The sequence below is a fragment of the Chiloscyllium plagiosum genome, chromosome 23 (assembly GCF_004010195.1).
Source record: "Chiloscyllium plagiosum isolate BGI_BamShark_2017 chromosome 23, ASM401019v2, whole genome shotgun sequence".
Lineage (NCBI taxonomy): Eukaryota > Metazoa > Chordata > Chondrichthyes > Orectolobiformes > Hemiscylliidae > Chiloscyllium > Chiloscyllium plagiosum.
This window is the reverse complement of record NC_057732.1, coordinates 51117296-51137037: the sequence shown is the minus strand read 5'-3', so window position 1 is coordinate 51137037 and position 19742 is coordinate 51117296. Positions and strand designations below refer to the sequence as shown.

The 19742-nt window shown below is 42.5% G+C and overlaps 1 protein-coding gene across 3 annotated transcripts in view; it reads left to right on the top strand.

The window, feature by feature from the left end:
* nudt5 (nudix (nucleoside diphosphate linked moiety X)-type motif 5) overlaps positions 1-19742 on the top strand; it is a 41680-nt gene that overhangs the window by 16025 nt on the left and 5913 nt on the right. For all 3 annotated transcript variants that reach the window (XM_043714158.1, XM_043714160.1, XM_043714159.1), the window contains 3 exons: positions 1179-1231; positions 10255-10362; positions 17239-17334. In XM_043714158.1, coding sequence (XP_043570093.1) covers positions 1179-1231; positions 10255-10362; positions 17239-17334 — 257 coding nt within the window. The remainder of the gene's footprint in view (positions 1-1178; positions 1232-10254; positions 10363-17238; positions 17335-19742) is intronic.

Genomic DNA, 19742 nt, shown 5'->3' with positions numbered 1-19742 from the left:
GCACCCGATGTGGCCTCCTCTATACTGGGGAGACAGGCCGGCTACTTGCGGAGCATTTCAGAGAACACTCTGGGACACCCGGACCAACCAACCCAACCACCCTGTAGCTCAACATTTCAATTCCCCCTCCCACTCCACCAAGGATATGCAGGTCTTTGGACTCCTCCATCATCAGACCACAACAAAACGACGGTTGGAGGAAGAAGGGCTTATGCCCGAAACGTCGATTCTCCTGTTCCCTGGATGCTGCCTGACCTGCTGCGCTTTTCCAGCAACACATTTCCAACAACAAATACTTTGGAAGGCAAATGGAATGTTGATCTTTATTGCAAAGGGAACTGGAGTATAAAAGGGAAATTTTGTTATAGCTGTACAGGTGAGACCACACCTGGAGTACAGTGCATACTTGGACTTTCTTCCTTGATATTTGGATGTGTATGTATTGGAAGCAGTTCAGAGAAGATTGACTAGGCTGATGCCTGGATTGCCTTCCTCAGAAGCAGTGAGCCTGTACTCACTGGAGTCGAGAAGAATGAGAGGTGATCTTAATGAAATATATAAAATGCTGAGTGTGCTTCGCAGAGTGAATGTTGGGGGTTTCTGTTTTAAAATAGAAATGATGAGGATTTTCTGTTCTCAAAGGGTCATTGGTCTTTGGAATTTTTTCCACTGTCATTGGATGTATCTGTGGCTGAGTTTGGCAGAGTTGGGGTTTTGTGGACCAGGCAGGCAAGGGTTAAAGGGCTGAATAATCACCTGCTCCTATTTCCCATGCTTTTCTGCGTGAATATAATTCTTGGATCGATTCTTGAATGTTTCTCTTTATTTCCTATGTGTTGCTTATTCTAGTGCTACAACTAACAACTCACTTTTCCTCTGTTGCTGGCTTTGTACATCTCTTCTTCATCCCATCACCTGGTGACTGTGCCTTCATCCCCCTAATGATTTGCTCTGGAGTTCCCTCAGTAAATTCTTCTGTCTCCTCCTTGCTGTTTTGTTCAAAGGTTTTCTTAAAGCCAACTCTTTGACCAAATTTATGGTTGTGTCTCTTGGTTTAGCTTCTATAATTGCCTACTTACACGTCAGTGAAGCTCACTGACGCATTTTTATAAATTAAAAACATTAAAGTAATGACAAATCTAAATATTGTTTTATTTGCATTATTTTTGTTAAAATAGGGTTTGGGAAACAGTGAAACGAACAACCAGGAAACCAAGCAGTAAATCTGATGGTGAGTGAACGATTAGAATTCTCATAGTTTATTACCCATGTCTGTTTTCTGTTCTGTGGCTGGATTCCCTGCGAGAACATCAGTTGGTCTCAGATGTAAGTGCAGTGTACAGTAATCATTTTAACTTGAATATTTGCAGATACAGAAACCTTAAGCCAAATGTGATTCATTTTGTCATTCACTTTGAGACAGTGCTGCATTGCATGTTTACACGAGATTGTAGATGCATTTGCCCTATAAAATACCAATGTTACCAAATGGCAGATGACCACTGGTCACCTGCACATGTGCAGATGGTGTAATGACATCTCACTACTATGACAGAACGTACAAGCTATCCCCTGGCTGCCCTTTCACCTAGTGGTCGCATTCACAATAAACATAGCCAGAAAATAACAATTACAATTGTATTGTCTCTAAAGTTGCTACAACCAGAAAAAGTATTATGCATCAAATGTTTCCATGGAAAATTTGACAGAATGACCCTGTAACACTCTACTTAATATATTGGACTCTTTTATTTATTGATGTCTAGTCAGTAAACGGCTAATTACTAATTGGCTAGAAATCAGTTGTGTGTGCAGTAAGTATTCCATTAAAACCACAATCATGGCTGCACTAGAGTGTGACATGATACCTCCCTTAGCAGTCTTCTACCAATTAGCGTGTAAAGTTGGGCTTAGAGTTCTCATCTTCCCTAGCCTAAACTATGATCAGTTCAAACATCTGGGAATGAAAAGACAGGCAGCACTCATAATAGATCCTCAATCACCCTTTCAAAATTTCAATTCTGATTTCTGACTCTTTGCAGTTGTGCCACATCACCCACTCATTAATACAATCTGAGTTGGTCACCTGAAATCATCTCATCTCAATAAGAACCCTTTTATTTTGACCAAATGGAGAATTTCTGGATTAGCCTTGTCCTTTTGAGTTGAAGGAGCATTACATAGAGGTGCAATTGGAACAAAGAAGTAATTTATTTTTATTCATTTGTGAGGTGTGGGTGTTGCTGGCTGGTCTAGCATTTATGGCCCATCCCAAATGGTGACCTGCCTTCTTGAACCACTACAGTCCATGGAGAGGGAGGGTTAAGTCCGCCCATTTAATAATCAACAACCCTGGCTACATTACTCAATAAATCATTGTTGGCCACTACATCAACATGAAGGGTTTCTACTTCCATGGTTGACCATTTAAACTTTTATTTGATGAGACTGACTATATCCTAAAGGTATTGAGAACAGTAACAGGTGTTGCTGTATCTATCCACACTCTTTGAGGAGAAAGTGAGGTCTGCAGATGCTGGAGATCAGAGATGGAAATGTGTTGCTGGAAAAGCGCAGCAGGTCAGGCAGCATCTAGGGAACAGGAGAATCGACGTTTCGGGCATTAGCCCTTCTTCAGGAATGGGCTGAAGAAGGGCTAATGCCCGAAACGTTGATTCTCCTGTTCCCTAGATGCTGCCTGACCTGCTGCGCTTTTCCAGCAACACATTTCCATCTCTATCCATACTCTTGCCTTGTTCCCATGTTCAGACTGTAGTTTGAAGCTGATCCCAGATGAAAACTTAGTTGCTGACACCTTTCACTCTTTTGTTTAAAATAAATGCCAGTCTGGCCTTTACTGCAAGGGGATTATAGTATATGACTCAAGAAGTCTTGCTACGGGGGATCTAAGATGGCGGCGATCTGAGAAGATCCCACAGCAGAGTTTCGCATCGCAGCAGGAGCAGGACGGTCCTTTAACCCAGCCAACCCAGGTCATCAGGATTTCTTGGGGCGTTGGAAAGATTGTGGAGCCCCAAGAAACATTTAAAAATTGACTTACCTGTATTTTCAGCTGTCCAGAAATGCCTAAAAAGAGAGGAGTAGCATTCGAGGCCAGGCCTGCAGCTCAGTCTGCAGCAGCCTCGGAGCCGATTACTCTCCAGGACCTGGTGAACCAGCTCTCGAAATCTTGCGAGATGCTGGGGAAACAGATTGAAGAGAAGCTGGCTCCAGTCTCTCTCATGCTGCAGAAGCATGAGTAGCAGCTGGGAGACCTGGAGAAGAGGACGGATGAGGTGGAGCACAGAGTTACAGTGGTGGAAGCTGATGCCAGTTCATTCAAGGATGATATCCAAGCCCTGAAGATGCAGGTTCGTAATTTGCATGACCCAAGTGGATGATCTTGAAAACAGGCAGGAGAAAAAACATTCGGAGCATCGGTCTGCCTGAGGGTAAGGAAGGTGAGCAGCCTGCAGAATTTGTTGAAGATTGGCTTCCGAAATTCCTTGACTTGGAGACTGGCATGAGAAGATTGAAGATAGAGAGGGCTCACCGGGTCGCAGCGCGGAGGTCGGGTCTGGGTCAACGCCCTCGTCCTCTCTTGGTGCGGTTCCATCATTACCGGGATAAGGAGAGTGTCATGGAGGCTTCAGACTCCAGGGGAAGGATCCAAAGGCCCTAATTTACGAGGGGTCTGAGATCATGTTTTTTCAGGACTTTTCAGCTGCAGTGATCCAGAAACGAAAATCGTATGATGGTGTCAAGAGAAGACTGAAGGAACACAGTCTTAGTAGCCACACACGCAGACAACAAGCAACATGAATTCGACTGGGACAACACTACTATCATAGGGCAAGCCAGACAGAGAACAGCCAGGGAATTCCTAGAGGCATGGCATTCATCCACAAACTCCATCAACAAACACATCGACCTGAACCCAATATACCAACCACTACAGCGGACAGCTGAAACTGACAACCAGAAGCGGCAGGGACAGACCACTATAAACACCGGAGGAAACATCAAAGAAGCGCTTCGCAGGAGGCTCCCAAGCACTGATGATGTTGCCTAGCCAGGGGACGAAACGTTTGCAACAAAAACTTCCAGCTCGGTGAACAGAACCACAACAACGAGCACCCGAGCTACAAATCTTCGCACAAACTTTGAACTGAAGGAGCTTGGGATTCAGTATTCCCTGAGATATCCAGCAGTGCTTTGGATCACCTTAGATGGATCCATGCATTTCTTTGACACATCAGAGAAGACAAGAGACTTTGTGGACAAACTTACCTAATTTAAACAATTGTAGTATGTATAAATATTGTTGCTTGGGTATGCGTTTATCATTCTGTAAAAGAAATGGAGGATATCCGGTTGGAGCTTTGTTTTTCCCCTTTTTTTCCTCTATTGATGATAATTTGGTTCAAACTATGTTTGGCGGTGGTTAAGATGTACATTTTAAATTTCTAAGTTGGGACATACCAAAGGATGGGTGGGGTTTTTTTTATATATATAAAAGAATGTTTTTTTTATTCAAATTGATATTCTAGGGGGTGTTTATTCTTTTTAGCTTGTGCTTGCGATGCGGCTCTAGCTGGGAGAAGTGAAGGTGGTTGAGATGGCTAGATGTCTATTTATGGGCAGTTCGGGACAGGTAGTTGCCCCCTCCGGGCAGGGGGTGAGTTCCCCTACTCAGCGCTATTGGCGCTTTATATGTTGGTTTGTTTTCTGGTTTTTGTTGTTTTTTATTTTTAATAATTTTGTATTTTTGTTAAATGTAGTGGTTTTAGTTTATGTAGTTTTTATATTTGGTGGACCATGCGACACGAAGGCTCAGCAATTTGTGGTTCAGGTTCCTCCTCTCGGAATTTAAATGTAATTGCAGAAGATTATGGCTAATGATTTGATTAAATGGTGTACCTGGAATATCAAGGGAAGTCGCTCACCAATTAAGAGGAAGAAGATACTCTTGAGTCTTAGAAAGGAGAAGGTGGATATTGCTTTGTTACAGGAGATACATTTGGATGACAAGGAGCATCTGAAATTACAGCAAAATGGCTTTGACTGAGTTTATTTTTCATCATGTAACACCAGAAGTAGGGGAGTGGCTATATTGTTAAGGAAAAATCTCTGAATTAAATTGTTGGAATGTGTTAAAGACACATACGGGAGGTTTGTAATTCTTAAAGCCTTGATAAATGGGGAAGAATATGGTATTTTAAATGTTTATTGTCCCCCAGCTCATCCTCTTAAATTCTTGGTAGATGTTTTTTCTAAACTGATAAGTCTCAAGTCTCGGCACATCATTATAGGGGGAGATTTTAACTGCCTCATAGACCCCACAGTAGACAGGTTGCCTAAAGGTCCCTCGATACCCTCTGCACAAACTAAACAGTTATTGGGTTTGTGTGGGGAATTAGGGATGTCTGGAGGTGTCTCCACCCTACAGGTAGGGATTTCACGTTTTTCTCCAATCCGCATAGATGTCACACGAGGATTGATTTTTTTCTGACCCCTGCGGTAACCCTGGATATGGTGGCATCCTGTACGTTTGGTAATATTGCCATCTCTGATCATGCTCCAGTGTACCTCATGGTTAAGATTAAGGATGTTACAGTGGATTCAAGGTACTGGCGAATGGACCCCTTTGTTCTCATGGACAGTAAGTTTGTGGAGTATTTCTCTAGGGAATTTCGGGCATTCCTAGACATCAACATAGGCTTGGTTGATAGCTCATTTGTTCTCTGGGAAACAGACAAAGCTTATGCTAGGGGGTTAGTTATTTCATATTCCGCCAGTAGGAAGCGGCAGAAGGGTGAGCAGCAACGTCTCGTTAAAGGCAGCCGAGAAGGCCTATTTTGACAGACCCTCGTTGGTCAAACTACAGAGGATCACGGCACTGCGGTCTGCACTAAATTCCGTGCTCACGCACACGGCAAAGAAGGAGCTGGCTTTTGCAAAGCAAAGGTTATACGAGCATGGTGACAAGCCAGGCAAATACTTAGCATACCTTGCCAGAAAGAGAAGTGCCCCACAAACCATTACAGCGATTAGGGAAGGGTCTGGGAACCTACCATGTGATTCTAAAAAGATTAATATGGTGTTCCAGAGATTCTATCTAAGTTATATCAGTCTGAGAATTGTGAGGAGGGGCAGGCCAAAATGGAATCCTTTTTTAGAGATCTGAAGCTCCTGGGTGTGACTCCCGAACAACAGTCCTTTCTCAATGCCCCTTTATCAGAGCAAGAAGAGCTGAGAGGCAGCTTCAGAGTGGAAAGACAACCGGTCCTGACAGACTTCCCAGTGAATTCTATAAGGAATTTGTAAGTGTACTGTCAGGCCCGATGCTGAATATGTTTAATGATTCATACACTCATGATTGTCTCCCACCATCTCTGAGAGAGGCCAAAAATTCACTTATCCTTAAAAAAGGGAAGGATCCGGAAGACTGTGCTTTGTACAGGCCCATCTCGCTCTAAAATGTGGACTTTAAGATCCTCTCTAAGGCTCTCGTGTTAAGGCTGGAGACTGTGTTACCCTCTATTATTAAAGATGATCAGACGGGCTTCATAAGGGTCGCAGATCCTCCAATAATGTTAGGAGGCTGCTTAATGTAATTCAAGCATGCCAACAACAGTCAGTACAGGGATTGGTGATTTCTTTAGATGCAGAGAAGGCATTTGACCGAGTTGAGTGGCCGTACCTTTTCTATACTCTAGACCGGTTTGGTCTGGGCGAAGTTTTCATAAGATGGGTAAAGGTTCTCTATAGTGTACCTCTCGCTGCGGTCATTATCAATGGGGTACGATCAAGAATTTTAATATTTCTAGGGGCAGCCGGCAGGGCTGTCCCCTTTCACCTTTACTTTTTATGTTGGTGATTGAACCGTTGGCAGAGGCCATTCGTGGGGATCTCAATATATCAGCTCCAGAAGTGGGGTCAAAATTACATAAGATCTCGCTGTATGCAGACGATGTTCTAATTTTCTTGACAAATCCAGCAGTCTCAGTGCCTTGCCTGATACAATGCATTCACGCGTTTGGTGCTTTTTCAGGGTATAAGATTAATTTTGCTAAATTAGAGGCTATGCCCATGGGTGGTCTTACGAAAGAGTTGGCTCTTGAGAGTGACTACAGATTCTCATTTAGGTGGTCACAGGGGGGTTTTGTGTATTTGGGCATATTCATTACTCCAGTTCTGGATTGGCTGTTCAAAGCCAATTTTACTCAATTATTTGAAAAAATTAAACAAGATCTCCAAAGATGGGAAGCACTTACAGTCTCATGGTTGGGTCGGATAGCGCTTATTAAGATGAATATTCTCCCTCGTTTGCTATACCCTATACGGATGCTCCCCCTGATTTTAAATAAACACTCAGGAGACTGAACAGTTGGTTCAGCTCCTTTATCTGGCACCGTAAATGGCCCCTCATTAGATTAACCAAACTGCAGTTGCCTCACAGATTGGGGGGAGTAGACCTTCCGGACATTAAAAATGACCAATTAAGCTTGCTTTTGACCTACGTGAGTGATTGGGTTTGTGGGGACCCTGTTTCAATATGGCTAGATATTGTAGCCTCCCAGGCAAGGTGCCCCCTTACCAGTTTGCTGTTTTTGGACAAGGTGAGGACAGTTAGGGAATATTGCCATGACCCAATAGTCATCAATACTGTTAAAGCATGGAGGGCAATTCGGCAGAGGGAAGGTAATATTGGCAAAACATCCTTGTTTACACCTTTAGTGGGTATGCCAGGTTTTCAACCGGGTATGATAGATTCAGGATTTACATGTTGGGCAGCTAAGGTTATGTCTTGCATGGGGATTTATTTGACGGAGATATAATAATGTCCTTCGATCAGTTAGTACGGAAGTACGAGTTACCTAATAGACACCTCTTTCGTTTTTTTCATGTTAGGGATTTCATTCAAAAAAAGACCACACTTTTGACTGATCCCTACAAATCTGACCTAGAAAGAGGGGTACTAAGGGCTAAGAGCACACTCTGTCAGTACTTTATATCACCAATTGGGGGGTGCCACCTCAGATGAGTCTGATCGACTCTGCAAGATGTGGGAGAGAGAGCTGGGTGTTGAAGTTTCTTCAGAGGCATGGGAGGATATTTGGGAGAACGCAAGGAAGATATCAATTTGCAATAGGATCCATGCTTTACAGTTGAAGATTCTCCACAGGGTCCACTTAGCCCCAGACCATTTGTCAAAATTTAAACCAGGGGTATCTTCAGCGTGTCCCAAGTGCAAGGTCTGTACGGGTACTCTTACCCATTGTCTTTGGTCTTGTGACAGGCTTCAAACATATTGGAGCGCTGTGGTGGGTGCAATGGAGAGGATTTTAGGTGTAGGGGTGGAGAAGGACCCTATTTCGCTCCTTTTGGGCCTACCCATTGTATTTCCTGCAGACGTGCATAAGGCAAAACTTTTCAATATTCTTATGTTCTGTGCAAGGAAGAATATCTTGCTAGGTTGGATATCCGAAACACCCCCCCCCCCTCCGGCCTGTTGGGTTGGCGGAAGATTGTTATGGAGCATATTCCCCTGGATTTTCTCACAAATATGGTACACCACAAAACTGAGAATTTTTACAAGACATGACCTTTTTGAAATACCTGGACACAGACTTATCTGCCACGCTAACGAGGGCTTTTATATAGCTGTAATGATTGTGTTTCATGAGTCCAATATCCAGGGAGGAGGAACTGTGAAGTATATGAGTGTTTTGTTTGGCTGGGCTGAGTTATTACTATTTATTTGTTTGTTAGGTATTTATTTATTTAGTTAAATAGCTAGTTGAGGTTTTTTTTAAATTTTATACTTCTCTATATATGTTTATACATTCATATAGGAGGGTGGATTGGGGAATTTTTTTTATTATTTGGGTTTAGTTTTGTACTATTTTTGTGCTGTTTTGAATTGCATTGTTTTGTATTTGTTGTAATATTTAAAGATCTATTTTTTCTTAATAAACATATATTATTAAAATAAAAGAAGTCTTGCTACAATTGTATGGAGGTTGCTAAGCCCAGATCCTGAGGATTGTGTGCAGTCTTGGTCGTCACATTTTAGGAAGAATGTATTTGCATTGGAAGTGAAGGTTCACCAAATTGAGCCTTGGGATGAGGAAGTGACCTATGATGAGAGCCTGAGTAAATTGGATCTATATTCATTGGTGCGTAGAGAAATCAGAGACAATCTGAGTGAAGCCTTCAGAATACTGAAGATGTTTGACAGGATAGATTCTGTGAGATTGTTTCTGCTGCTGGACGAATCTAAAACTCTGACCAGAGTCTTGGGCAAAGGGGCCAATCATTTTAGTACAGAGATGAGAAATTTCTTTGCTCCTATGGTGTGAATCTTTGGAATTCTCTACCCCAGAGGGTTATGGTCACTTATCCTTGTATACACTGAAGGCTGGGAGAGATAGAATTTTCAGGAAATTGAGAGATGTGGACAGTGATCAGGAAAGTGAAGTTGAAACCCAAACTCAACTGTGAACGGCAGAGCAAGTTCAATGAGCTGAATGGTCTACATCCACTCCTAGTTCTTATGGAGTGCTGCATGGGCCTTGAAAATAAAAATAATTGTGCGGTCACCAGTCTGTTGTGACTGAGGTAAACCTTTCTTAAAACAGCCTTGCATTCCATTTATGAATAAATGTAATATCTGAAAAGACTATTAATTTGAGAGGGCAGAAGCTTGTAGTTAGCTGAAAGGCACTGAATTGATCATGTATATTAATGCATCTGGCATTGTTCTTACAGCAATATCTGGGGGATAATGTCAGTCTGAGTAAAATTGCCCTGTACTGTCTAGAGTTTAGAAGAGTGAGAGGTGATTTCATGCAACATCCTGAGAGGGTTTGACAAGGAGGTGCAGAAATGCTGTTTCTGTTGACAGTGGAGAATTGCATGAGGGTTCATGGATGCAGCATGAGAGGGTGATTGTTGTAAGATTGGGATGAAAAATGTCTATGTTCAGACGGTTTTGAGTCTTTGGCATTCTGTACCATAGAGAGCTACAGGTAATCAAATGTTGGTTATATTCAACATCAGGATTGATGGATTCTTGAACTCCAAGGATTTGGGAATCAATCAATATAAAGGGAATTGATGTAGAAGATCAGCCATGATCATATTGGATGGCTTGATGGGCTGAATGGCCTACTCCTGCTCCTTTTGTTATGCTCTTTCAATTTCAGTTTTCAAACTAATAACATGTCTTTGTTTTCTCCGAACCTTTAGGAGTGGCTGTCCTAGCCGTGCTAAAAAAGACTCTGCATTATGACTGTTTGATTATGGTGAAACAGTTCAGGCCACCAATGGGATGCTACTGTCTGGAATTGCCAGCAGGTAATGTAGTACATGTTCGTTTGAACATACTCATCGTTATTTTGATTTAACAACAATGGTTATGAAGAGACTGTGCAGGAATGATACAAAAAGTCTCAAATATCATCATGTCTTTCTGAAATTCCTGTAAATGTTATTACACTTGGGTCATATTGGAGCAAAAGCTATGCTATTTGGCCCATCTAGTCTGCTCCACCGTTCCATGAGATCACAACTGATCTAATAAAAGTCAATTCCACCTTCCTCCCGCATCCCTATAATACTCAATTCCCTTACTGATTAAAAATCTGTCTATCTCAGTCTTGGATATACAGGTACACAGTCCTTTATCCGAAATCTAAAAAAGTTCTGAAGTCCCAAGTTTCTTTTGTGAAGTTGTTTTCTCCATAACCAGGTTGTTTGGCATGCAAACAGCTAACCCAACTCCATACCCACTTGATCCATGTCACTCAGACATGATGTGGCTGCGTGGCCCAGTACTGGCAGGCATCAATTCTGTCTGTGCTTGTAGTATTCACAGGTGCGCCTGCTGTTTGGTAAGTTTTTTTTAATTTCATCGTGAAACTGTCACTTATTCTGAAATCTGAAAAATTCCAAATTCCAAAAACCAGCTGGCCTCGAGGGTTTTGTATAAAGGATTGTGTACCTGTACTTAAGCCTTGACACCCCACTGCAGTAAAGAATACCGCAGATTTACTACCCTCTGAGAGAAATTACTCCTCATCTCTGTCTTAAATGGGACCCTTACTTTGAAATTATTCCATCTAGTCCTAGACTGTCCCACAAAGGGAAACAATTTTTCCATGTCTATCCTGTCAAGTCTCCTAATAATCCTATATGTTTCACTAGGGTCTCCTCTCAATCTTCTACATTCCAATGAATACAGTCCTAACTTAATCACTCATAAGATAACTCCTCAATACCTGGCATTAACCTAATGAGCCTTCTCTGGACTGCCTCCAATTTCTCTTGTACATAATGGGACGAATACTGCGCACTAATCCATTTGCTATTTGGAACAGAAGATTTTCTTTTTCCTACACTTTGTTTCCAAGTTCTGTTGACTCTGTTTCTAGCATGGGTGATGGAAGACTGCCGTGTTGTTCCCAGAGTGCCTGTTGTGGCTCACATGGTTACACTTGGGTTCGAATGCCACCCCGGGAATTGAACACAGTCTGAGTTGTAACTCTAGTGCAGTACTGAGGGTGAACTGCGTTGTAATAAGTGCCATCATTCAGATGAAACATCAAACTGATGTCCTGTTTTGCCTGCTGTAATTTGTATAATACCTCATGGTCTTATTTTGAAGAAGAGAGAGATGTTTACTCCTGGTCCCCCAGCCATTATTTATTCCTGTTGTTGTGGTTCTGTTCGCCGAGCTGGGAATTTGTGTTGCAGATGTGTCGTCCCCTGTCTAGGTGACATCCTCAGTGCTTGGGAGCCCCTGTGAAGCGCTTCTGTGATCTTTCCTCCGGCATTTGTAGTGGTTTGAATCTGCCGCTTCCGGTTTGAATCAAACCACTACAAATGCCGGAGGAAACATCACAGAAGCGCTTCACAGGGGCTCCCAAGCACTGGGGATGTCACGTAGACAGGGGACGAAACATCTGCAACACAAATTCCCAGCTCGGCGAACAGAACCACAACAACGAGCATACGAGCTACAAATCTTCTCACAAACTTTGAATTATTTATCCCTCAATTAATATCGCAAAACAATTATCATCATCACTTTACTACTGGTTAGGCCCTTAGGTGTGTGCACACTGGTTACTATATTTCCTATGTTACAACAATAAGTATTTAATTAGCTGTTATGAGCTATGGGCCATCCTGTGGTGTGAAAGGCAAGTCTTGATAAATGCAAGCTTTTTTTTCTTTCAAAGTTTCTGATGCAGGTTCAGGCATAGCTTCAAATTGAGGGGTGATAGATATGGAACAGCTGTCAGAGGTAGTTTCTTTACTCAGAGAGTAGTCGGGACGTGGAACGCACCGTCTGCAACAGTTGTAGACTCGCCAACTTTATGGGCATTTAAATGGTCATTGGATAGGCATATGGACAAGAATGGAATAGGTAGATTAGATGGGCTTTAGATTGGTTCCACAGGATGGCGCAACATCGAGGGCCGAAGGGCCTGTATTGTGCTGGAATGTTTTATGTTCTAACAATGTGTGTAAATTAAGCAGAACTTAATGTTGGAATTTGTCCTAATTTAGCACTAAAGAGCATCATTGCTTGGAGAGCGGGCACAAGTACAATGAATTGCTTTTTCTATATCAGAATCAATGATTCTAAAAGCTATGGGATTCCTTGAATGGGAAGTGTAAAAATGATGCACTAATAAAGCAACTGGACCCAGTGGTATTTTACCTATCCCTTATTGTAAATGAGGTGCGAGTTGGAGACTGGAACAGAGTGAAGGTTGTTTCACTCCGTATCTGATTGCTGTCTGACCTACAAGTGTCTGAAGTGGGAAAGTATCCTCACCTAAACGCCACTAATATTCCTCACTTTCAATATGTCTTTTTTTAAAAAGATGACATTTTGCAGAGCTTGACTTAAAAAAAAAATTGAGCTAGGAACAGGAATAGACCATTTCGTCCCTCGAGCCTATTTTGCCATTTAACAAGATTATGAGTAGACAGGCAGGAGGCTGGAAGAACACAGCAAGCCAGGCAGCATCAGGAGGTGGAGAATCCGATGTTTCGGATGTAACAGATCATGTCTGATCTGACTGTAAGCTCGACTCTACGTTCTTTCCTACCTCCTACAATCTCTCGCCCCCACTTCTTACCGAGAACCGTCAACCTCTGCCTTTAGGATATTCAAAGTATTCTGCCTTTTGAGGAAGAGAGTTGTAACCACTCACAGTCAACCCTGAGAGAAAAAAATGTTACACCTAATTTCTGTCTTAAATGGGTGACCCCTTATTTTCAAATGGTGACCTTGATTCTAGACCCTGGCGGCACGGTGGCTCAGTGGTTAACACTGCTGCCTCACAGCATCAGGGACCCGGTTTGATTCCAGCCTCAGGTGACTATCAATGTGGAGTTTGCACATTCTCCTCGTGTCTGCGTGGGTTTCCTCCAGGTGCTCCGGTTTCCTCCCACAGTCCAAAGATGTGCAGGCCAGGTGAATTGGCCATGCTAAATTGTCCATAGTGTTAGGTGCATTAGTCAGAGGGAAATGGGTCTGGGTGGGTTACTCTTCAGAGGGTTAGTGTGGACTAGTTGGGCCGAAGGGCCTGTTTCTACGCTGTAGGGAATCTAATCTAATCTAACCTAGATTCACCCATGAAAACATGCTTTCAACATCAACTCTATCAATGTCCCCACACCATCCAGGATTTTTTGTTTCACTCAAATCCCCTCTCACTCCTCTAAACTGAAGGGTATACAAACTAAGCCGTCCAACATTTTCTCTTATCTAATAAAATTTCTCCTAATTGCTTCATTGCACTTAAATCTTTCCTTAAATAAGGAGACCAATAGTGTACGTGGTGCTCCAGAAGTGGTTTCACTATGCCCTGTATAACTGAAGCAAAACCTACATTTGTGTTCGATTCCTCTCTAAATAAATGGTAACATTCTATTAGCTTTCCTAATTTTTGCAAGGTTTGTGAAGGTTTGTAGCTCAGGTTGAGGCTTAGGGTGTAGGTTTGCTCACTGAGCTGTAGGTTTGATATCCAGATGTTTCATTACCTGGCAAGGTAACATCATCAGTGGCGACCTCCAAGTGAAGTGAAGCTGTTGTCTCCTGCTTTCTATTTATATGTTTGTCCTGGATGGGATTCCTGGGGTTTGTGGTGATGTCATTTCCTGTTTGTTTTCTGAGGGGTTGATAGATGGTATCTAGATCTATGTGTTTGTTTATGGCGTTGTGGTTGGAGTGCCAGGCCTCTAGGAATTCTCTGGCATGTCTTTGCTTAGCCTGTCCCAGGATAGATGTATTGTCCCAGTCGAAATGTTTTTTTTCATCCGTGTGTAGGGCTATGAGGGAGAGGGGGTCGTGTCTTTTTGTGGCTAGCTGGTGATTAACCCCTCAGAAAACGAACAGGAAATGACATCACCACAAACCCCAGGAACCCCATTCAGGACAAACATAAATAGAAAGCTGGAGACAACAGCTTCGTTTTGCTTCACTTGGAGGTCGCCACTGATGATGTTGCCTAGCCAGGTAATGAAATGTCTGGATGTCAAACCTACAGCTCAGCCAGCAAACCTACACCCTAAAAGCTTTCCTAATTACTTGCTGTACCTGCTTTTACAATCCATGCACTTGAACACACAAATCCCGCTGCATTTCAGAACGCTGCAATCTCTCATCTCAACAGGTTTGTGTCATGGTGGCAACTTCACGTTTCCTATATTATACTCCATTTACCAGATCTCTGCTGTCTTGTTTAACCTATTAGTATCCTTCTATAGCCTTGTTATGTCCTCTTTTTCAGCTTGCTTTCCAACCTTGTGGTGCCAGCACAATGACATGTAAATCATTTTTATATGAATTATAAACAGTTGAGATCCCAACACCGATCCCTGGTGTGGAGTACTTTGTTACACATTGCCAGCCAGGAAAAAGCCCATTTGGATCTACTCTGTTTTACGATTGTTCGCAAATCTATCTGTACCAGTACTCCAGTTTCTACAGTGCTATTTGATGTGGCACTTTTTGGAAAACCTTCACTCATTGCACTTTTTTGAAAGGTTGTTGTGTGAGAGAAGGAGCTGTACCATAGATTTTTAAAAAATTATTTAGTATACAACTGGTTCTCTGAGGAAAGTGACTCAAGATGACTCTACAAAAGCTGGAATAATTTCAGTTGAAGCTTGAAAAATACAAATCCATATAAATGGTACATCATATTTGTTTGATGTTTTTGATCAAATACGTAACATTTCATGGTGAGTTGAGAGATTTAAAAACATGATATGGTAGTGTCTACATTGTGCTTACGTAAACCACTGCTTACGTGGTACAAGACCATAAGAAATAGGAACAGGAGTAGGCCGTTCAACTCCTCAAGATTAGAGTGGTGCTGGAAAAGCACAGCAGGTCAGGCAGCATCAGAGGAGCAGGGAATCCTTCCTGATGAAGGGCTCCTGCCCGCAGCATCGATTTTCCTGCTCCTCGGATGCTGCCTGACCTGCTGTGCTTTTCCAGCACCACTCTAACCTTGACTCTGATCTCCAGCATCTGCAATACTCACTTTTGCCTCGTTCAGCTCCTCAAGCCAGCTGTGCCATTCATAGGATCATGACTGATCTGAAATTCCTCACGTCCACTTTCCTGCCTTTTCCCCATAACCCTGGATTCCCGACTGATCAAGAATCTCTAAGCCTTAAATGTACACAAGGATTCTGCCTCTACAGATCTCTGTGGCAAGGAGTTCCAAAGATATTCAATCCTCTGAGGGAAGAAATTTCTCCTCAGCTCAGTCTTAAATTGGCACCACTTTTTATTTCTGAGACTCTCCCATGAGGGGAAACAACCTCTCAGTACTGACGCTGTCAAGCCCCTTAAGAATCCTGTATGTTTCAATGAGATCACCTCTCATTCTTATAAACTTCAGTCAGTACATTCCCAACCTGTTTAGCTTTTGCTCATAAGACAATTCCAGTGAACTGCCGCCAATGAAATGATATATTTCCTTAACTAAGGGGATCAAAACTGCCCACAGAATTCCAGGTGTGGTCTCTCCAGCACCTTGTACAGTTGCAGTAAGACTTCCCTGCTCATTTACTCCTTCCTGGTCACCTGTTGTACTGGTGTGCTAGTTTTCAGTGTCTGGTACATCAGTCCCCCCCAAGTCCCTGTGTATTGCAGCTTTCTCCTATTTAAATAATACTCTTCTTCTGTTCTCCCTTCTAAAATGAACAACTTCACATTTTTCCATGTTAAACTCCATTTGTTAACATTTTGCCCAATTACTTCACCTATCGTTATATTTCTGGAAACTGCTGGTATCCTTATTGCAACTTGCCTTTCCACCTATTTTTATATTGTTTATAATACATTCACTACCTTCCTCCAAGTCATTAATATATTTTGTAAACAGTTGTGGTCCCAGCACTGATCCCTGTGGAACCACATGTAGAGGTTGCCAACCTGAAAAAGAATCCCTTCACCCCAATAGCTGTTCCTTGCCCATTGGTTAATTCTCTATCCATGCCAATATACTACCTCTAACACAATGGGTTCGCATCTTATGACGTAGCCTTTTGTGCGTACCTTGTTGAACGCAATCTGAAAATCCAAATATGACACATCTATTGGTTCCCCTCTGGTTGAGACATCCTCAAAAAGCTCCAATAAATTAGACAGTATTTCCCTTTCATGAAACTGTGCTGACTCTGCTTGATTAGATTATGATTTTTGAGATGTGCTGCTAGTACTTGGTAGTTGATTCCAACATTTTTCCACAATGGATGTTAGGTTAGTAGCTCTACATTTGCATGTTTTTTGCTTCCCTGCCTTTTGAATAGGGGTGTCACATTGGCAGCTTTCCAGTCCTCTGGAACTTCTCCAAAATCCAAGGAATTTTGGAAAATTACAACCATTGCGTCCACCACCTCTGTAGCTATTTCTTTAAAATCCTCGGATGCGAGTCATCGAGGCCAGGGGACTTATCTTACTTTAGACACATTAGTTTGTCTAGTACGGCTTCTCTAGTGATGGTGATGCTACTTAATTTCTGCCCCATATTCTTTAGCATTAATGGAATGTTCAACATACCTTCCATTGTAAAGACTGGTGCAAAATATCCATTTAACTCCTCTGCCATTTTCTAGTTCCCCATAATTGTCTCCCCAGATTCATTTCCTAAGGGGCTTATGTTCACTTTGGCGATAACTGTTTGTATGCTTCCATCTCAGGTCTCATAGATGATGGTGAAACTGCAGAGGTTGCTGCTTTACGGGAGCTTTTGGAAGAAACCGGATACAGAGGAGAGATCAGTGAAACAACTCCAGGTTTGATTCTTTTTCAAAAGAATCTTTCACAGGATCTGGGGGAGAATGGCTAGGCCAATATTTATTGATCTCCAGAAGGTGGTAAGGAGCCACTTCTTGAACTGCTATAGTTTGAGTGGTTTAGGTAACCCCATAGTATTGTTAGAAAGAGAGTGCCTGGATTTCGACCCAGAGGTGGTGAAGGAATGGTGCTAAGTCTCCAAGTCAGGATGGTGTGTCTTCAATGTGAACATTTTGAACAATGAGACCTCCTCTCATTCTTATAAACTTCAGTGTGTACAGTCCCAACCTGTTTAGCTTTTGCTCATAAGACAATCGCTCCATATTCCCACATTTCTGCTGCCCTTGTCCTTCTGAGTGGTGGAGGTAGATGTACAATGCATATAATCATTCCCACCCTCACTAGTTTTGAATTGTAGCTCTGCTGTGCCATCTGAAATGAGGGGAGCAAATGCCCTAGTCATATTTTCGTTAGAGTACAGAGACCAAGGTAATGTCCTGGGCACCCGAACTCCACCATGGCCAGGTCCTGGAATTTGAATTTTCATTTCATACACTCATGAGACATGAATGTCACTAGCTTGGCCAGCATTTATTGCCCATCCCTAGTAGCTCTTGAGATGGTGGTGGTGAACTGTCTTCTTGAACCACTGCCGTCCATTACTGTAGGCTGACCCACAATGCCCTTACGGAGGGGATTCTAGGATTTTGATCCAGCGACACCGAAGGTACAGCAATACATTTCCAAGTTGGGATGGTGAGTGGCTTAGAGAGGAATTTACAGTGGTGGTGTTCCCATGTATCTGTTGTCTTGATTTTGAAAATTTAAGAGGTTGTGGATTTGGAAGGTGCTGCCTAAGGACCTTTGGTGAATTTCTGCAGTGGATCTTGTAGATAGTACCCACTGCTGCTCTGAGTGTCAGTGGTGAAGAGAATGGATGCTGGTAGATGTGGTGCCAACCCCTGGATGGTGTTGAGTTTTGTTGGAGCTGCACCAGTCCAGGCAACTGGGGAGCATCACCCTCCTGACTTGTGCCTTATTGATGATGGAAGGACTTTACAGAGTCAGGAGGTGAGTCACCTGCTGCATTATTCCTAACCCCTGACCAGCTCTTGTAGCCATTGTATTTGTACAGCTAGTTCAGTTTGAATTTCTGGTCAATGGTAACCCCTAGGATATTGATAGTGGGGGATTCATTGATGGTAACACCATTGAATATCAAGGACTGGTGTCCCTTTAGTGGAGGTGATCATTGCCTGGCATCTGTGTGGCACAGATGTTACTTGACTGAATGCCACGTGAGAAATTAAAGACTTATGTTTGGAAAGTTATGCCATCACAATTTCCTTCACACCACTTCTGAAAGTTGAACTTCAGTTGACCTTTGAAGAATTATGTTATATGAGGGATTACAAATTGACATGATGTTCCAAATACTGAACCTGAGCTTGTGGTGGGTGAAGCTCACATAACACTGATAGTTTCACCAGTGCCATTCACACATGCGCACACACATATGTGGAGACATGGCAGTAGTGCGCAAGTTAAAACAGATGATCACAATGCCCCCTCACACCATTCACCCACCTTTTCCAGGTCAGGACACAGAAACAGTTGTCACCCACTGGGCAGTACGACTTCCATTTCACAACCAAAGGTTATTGGGGCAACTGCAGCCATCCCTAGGGATCAGCTAAAATGAGAAAAAAAAAAATGTGGGACCTCTGTAATCCTTTATGCAGTTGAAATTATGTCATGCAATATTTGTGCAGGGATCTGGAATCACAACAGAGCAAGATCAAAGAAATCACTCTCCAGCCTCTCCCCATGGTATTCGGAACAATTCTTGTGCTCGTGCCTATCTACTCTCTTGATTTCTCACATTATTCCAAACATTTCTCACTCTGATTTAAAGTAAAATTTGGTAACTGTCCTAAATTAATATTTCTGACTCCCCACTCAGGGCAGCTTTCCTGATTTACATAGAAGCAATAAACTGTGTTTATCTCATCTTAAACCATTAAATTGAACTGCATATATAAATGATGCAGTACTATAAATCACTTTCTCAACTGTAAGGTTTCTTTAATCTTTTTTCACAAGTCTGAACAAAGAGACCTTGGAGTGGAGGTTCATAGCTCCATGAAAGTGGAGTTGCTGGTAGATAGGATAGTGAAGAAGGCATTTGGTATGCTTTCCATTATTGGTCAGAATATTGAGTACAGGGGTGGGAGATCATGTTGCAGCTGTACAGGACATTGGTTAGGCCACTGTTGAATTATTGCATGCAATTCTGGTCTCCTTCCTATTGGAAAGATGTTGTGAAACCTGAAAGGGTTCAGAAAAGATTTACAAGGATGTTGCCAGAGTTGGAGGATCTGAGCTACAGGGAGAGGTTGAATAGGCT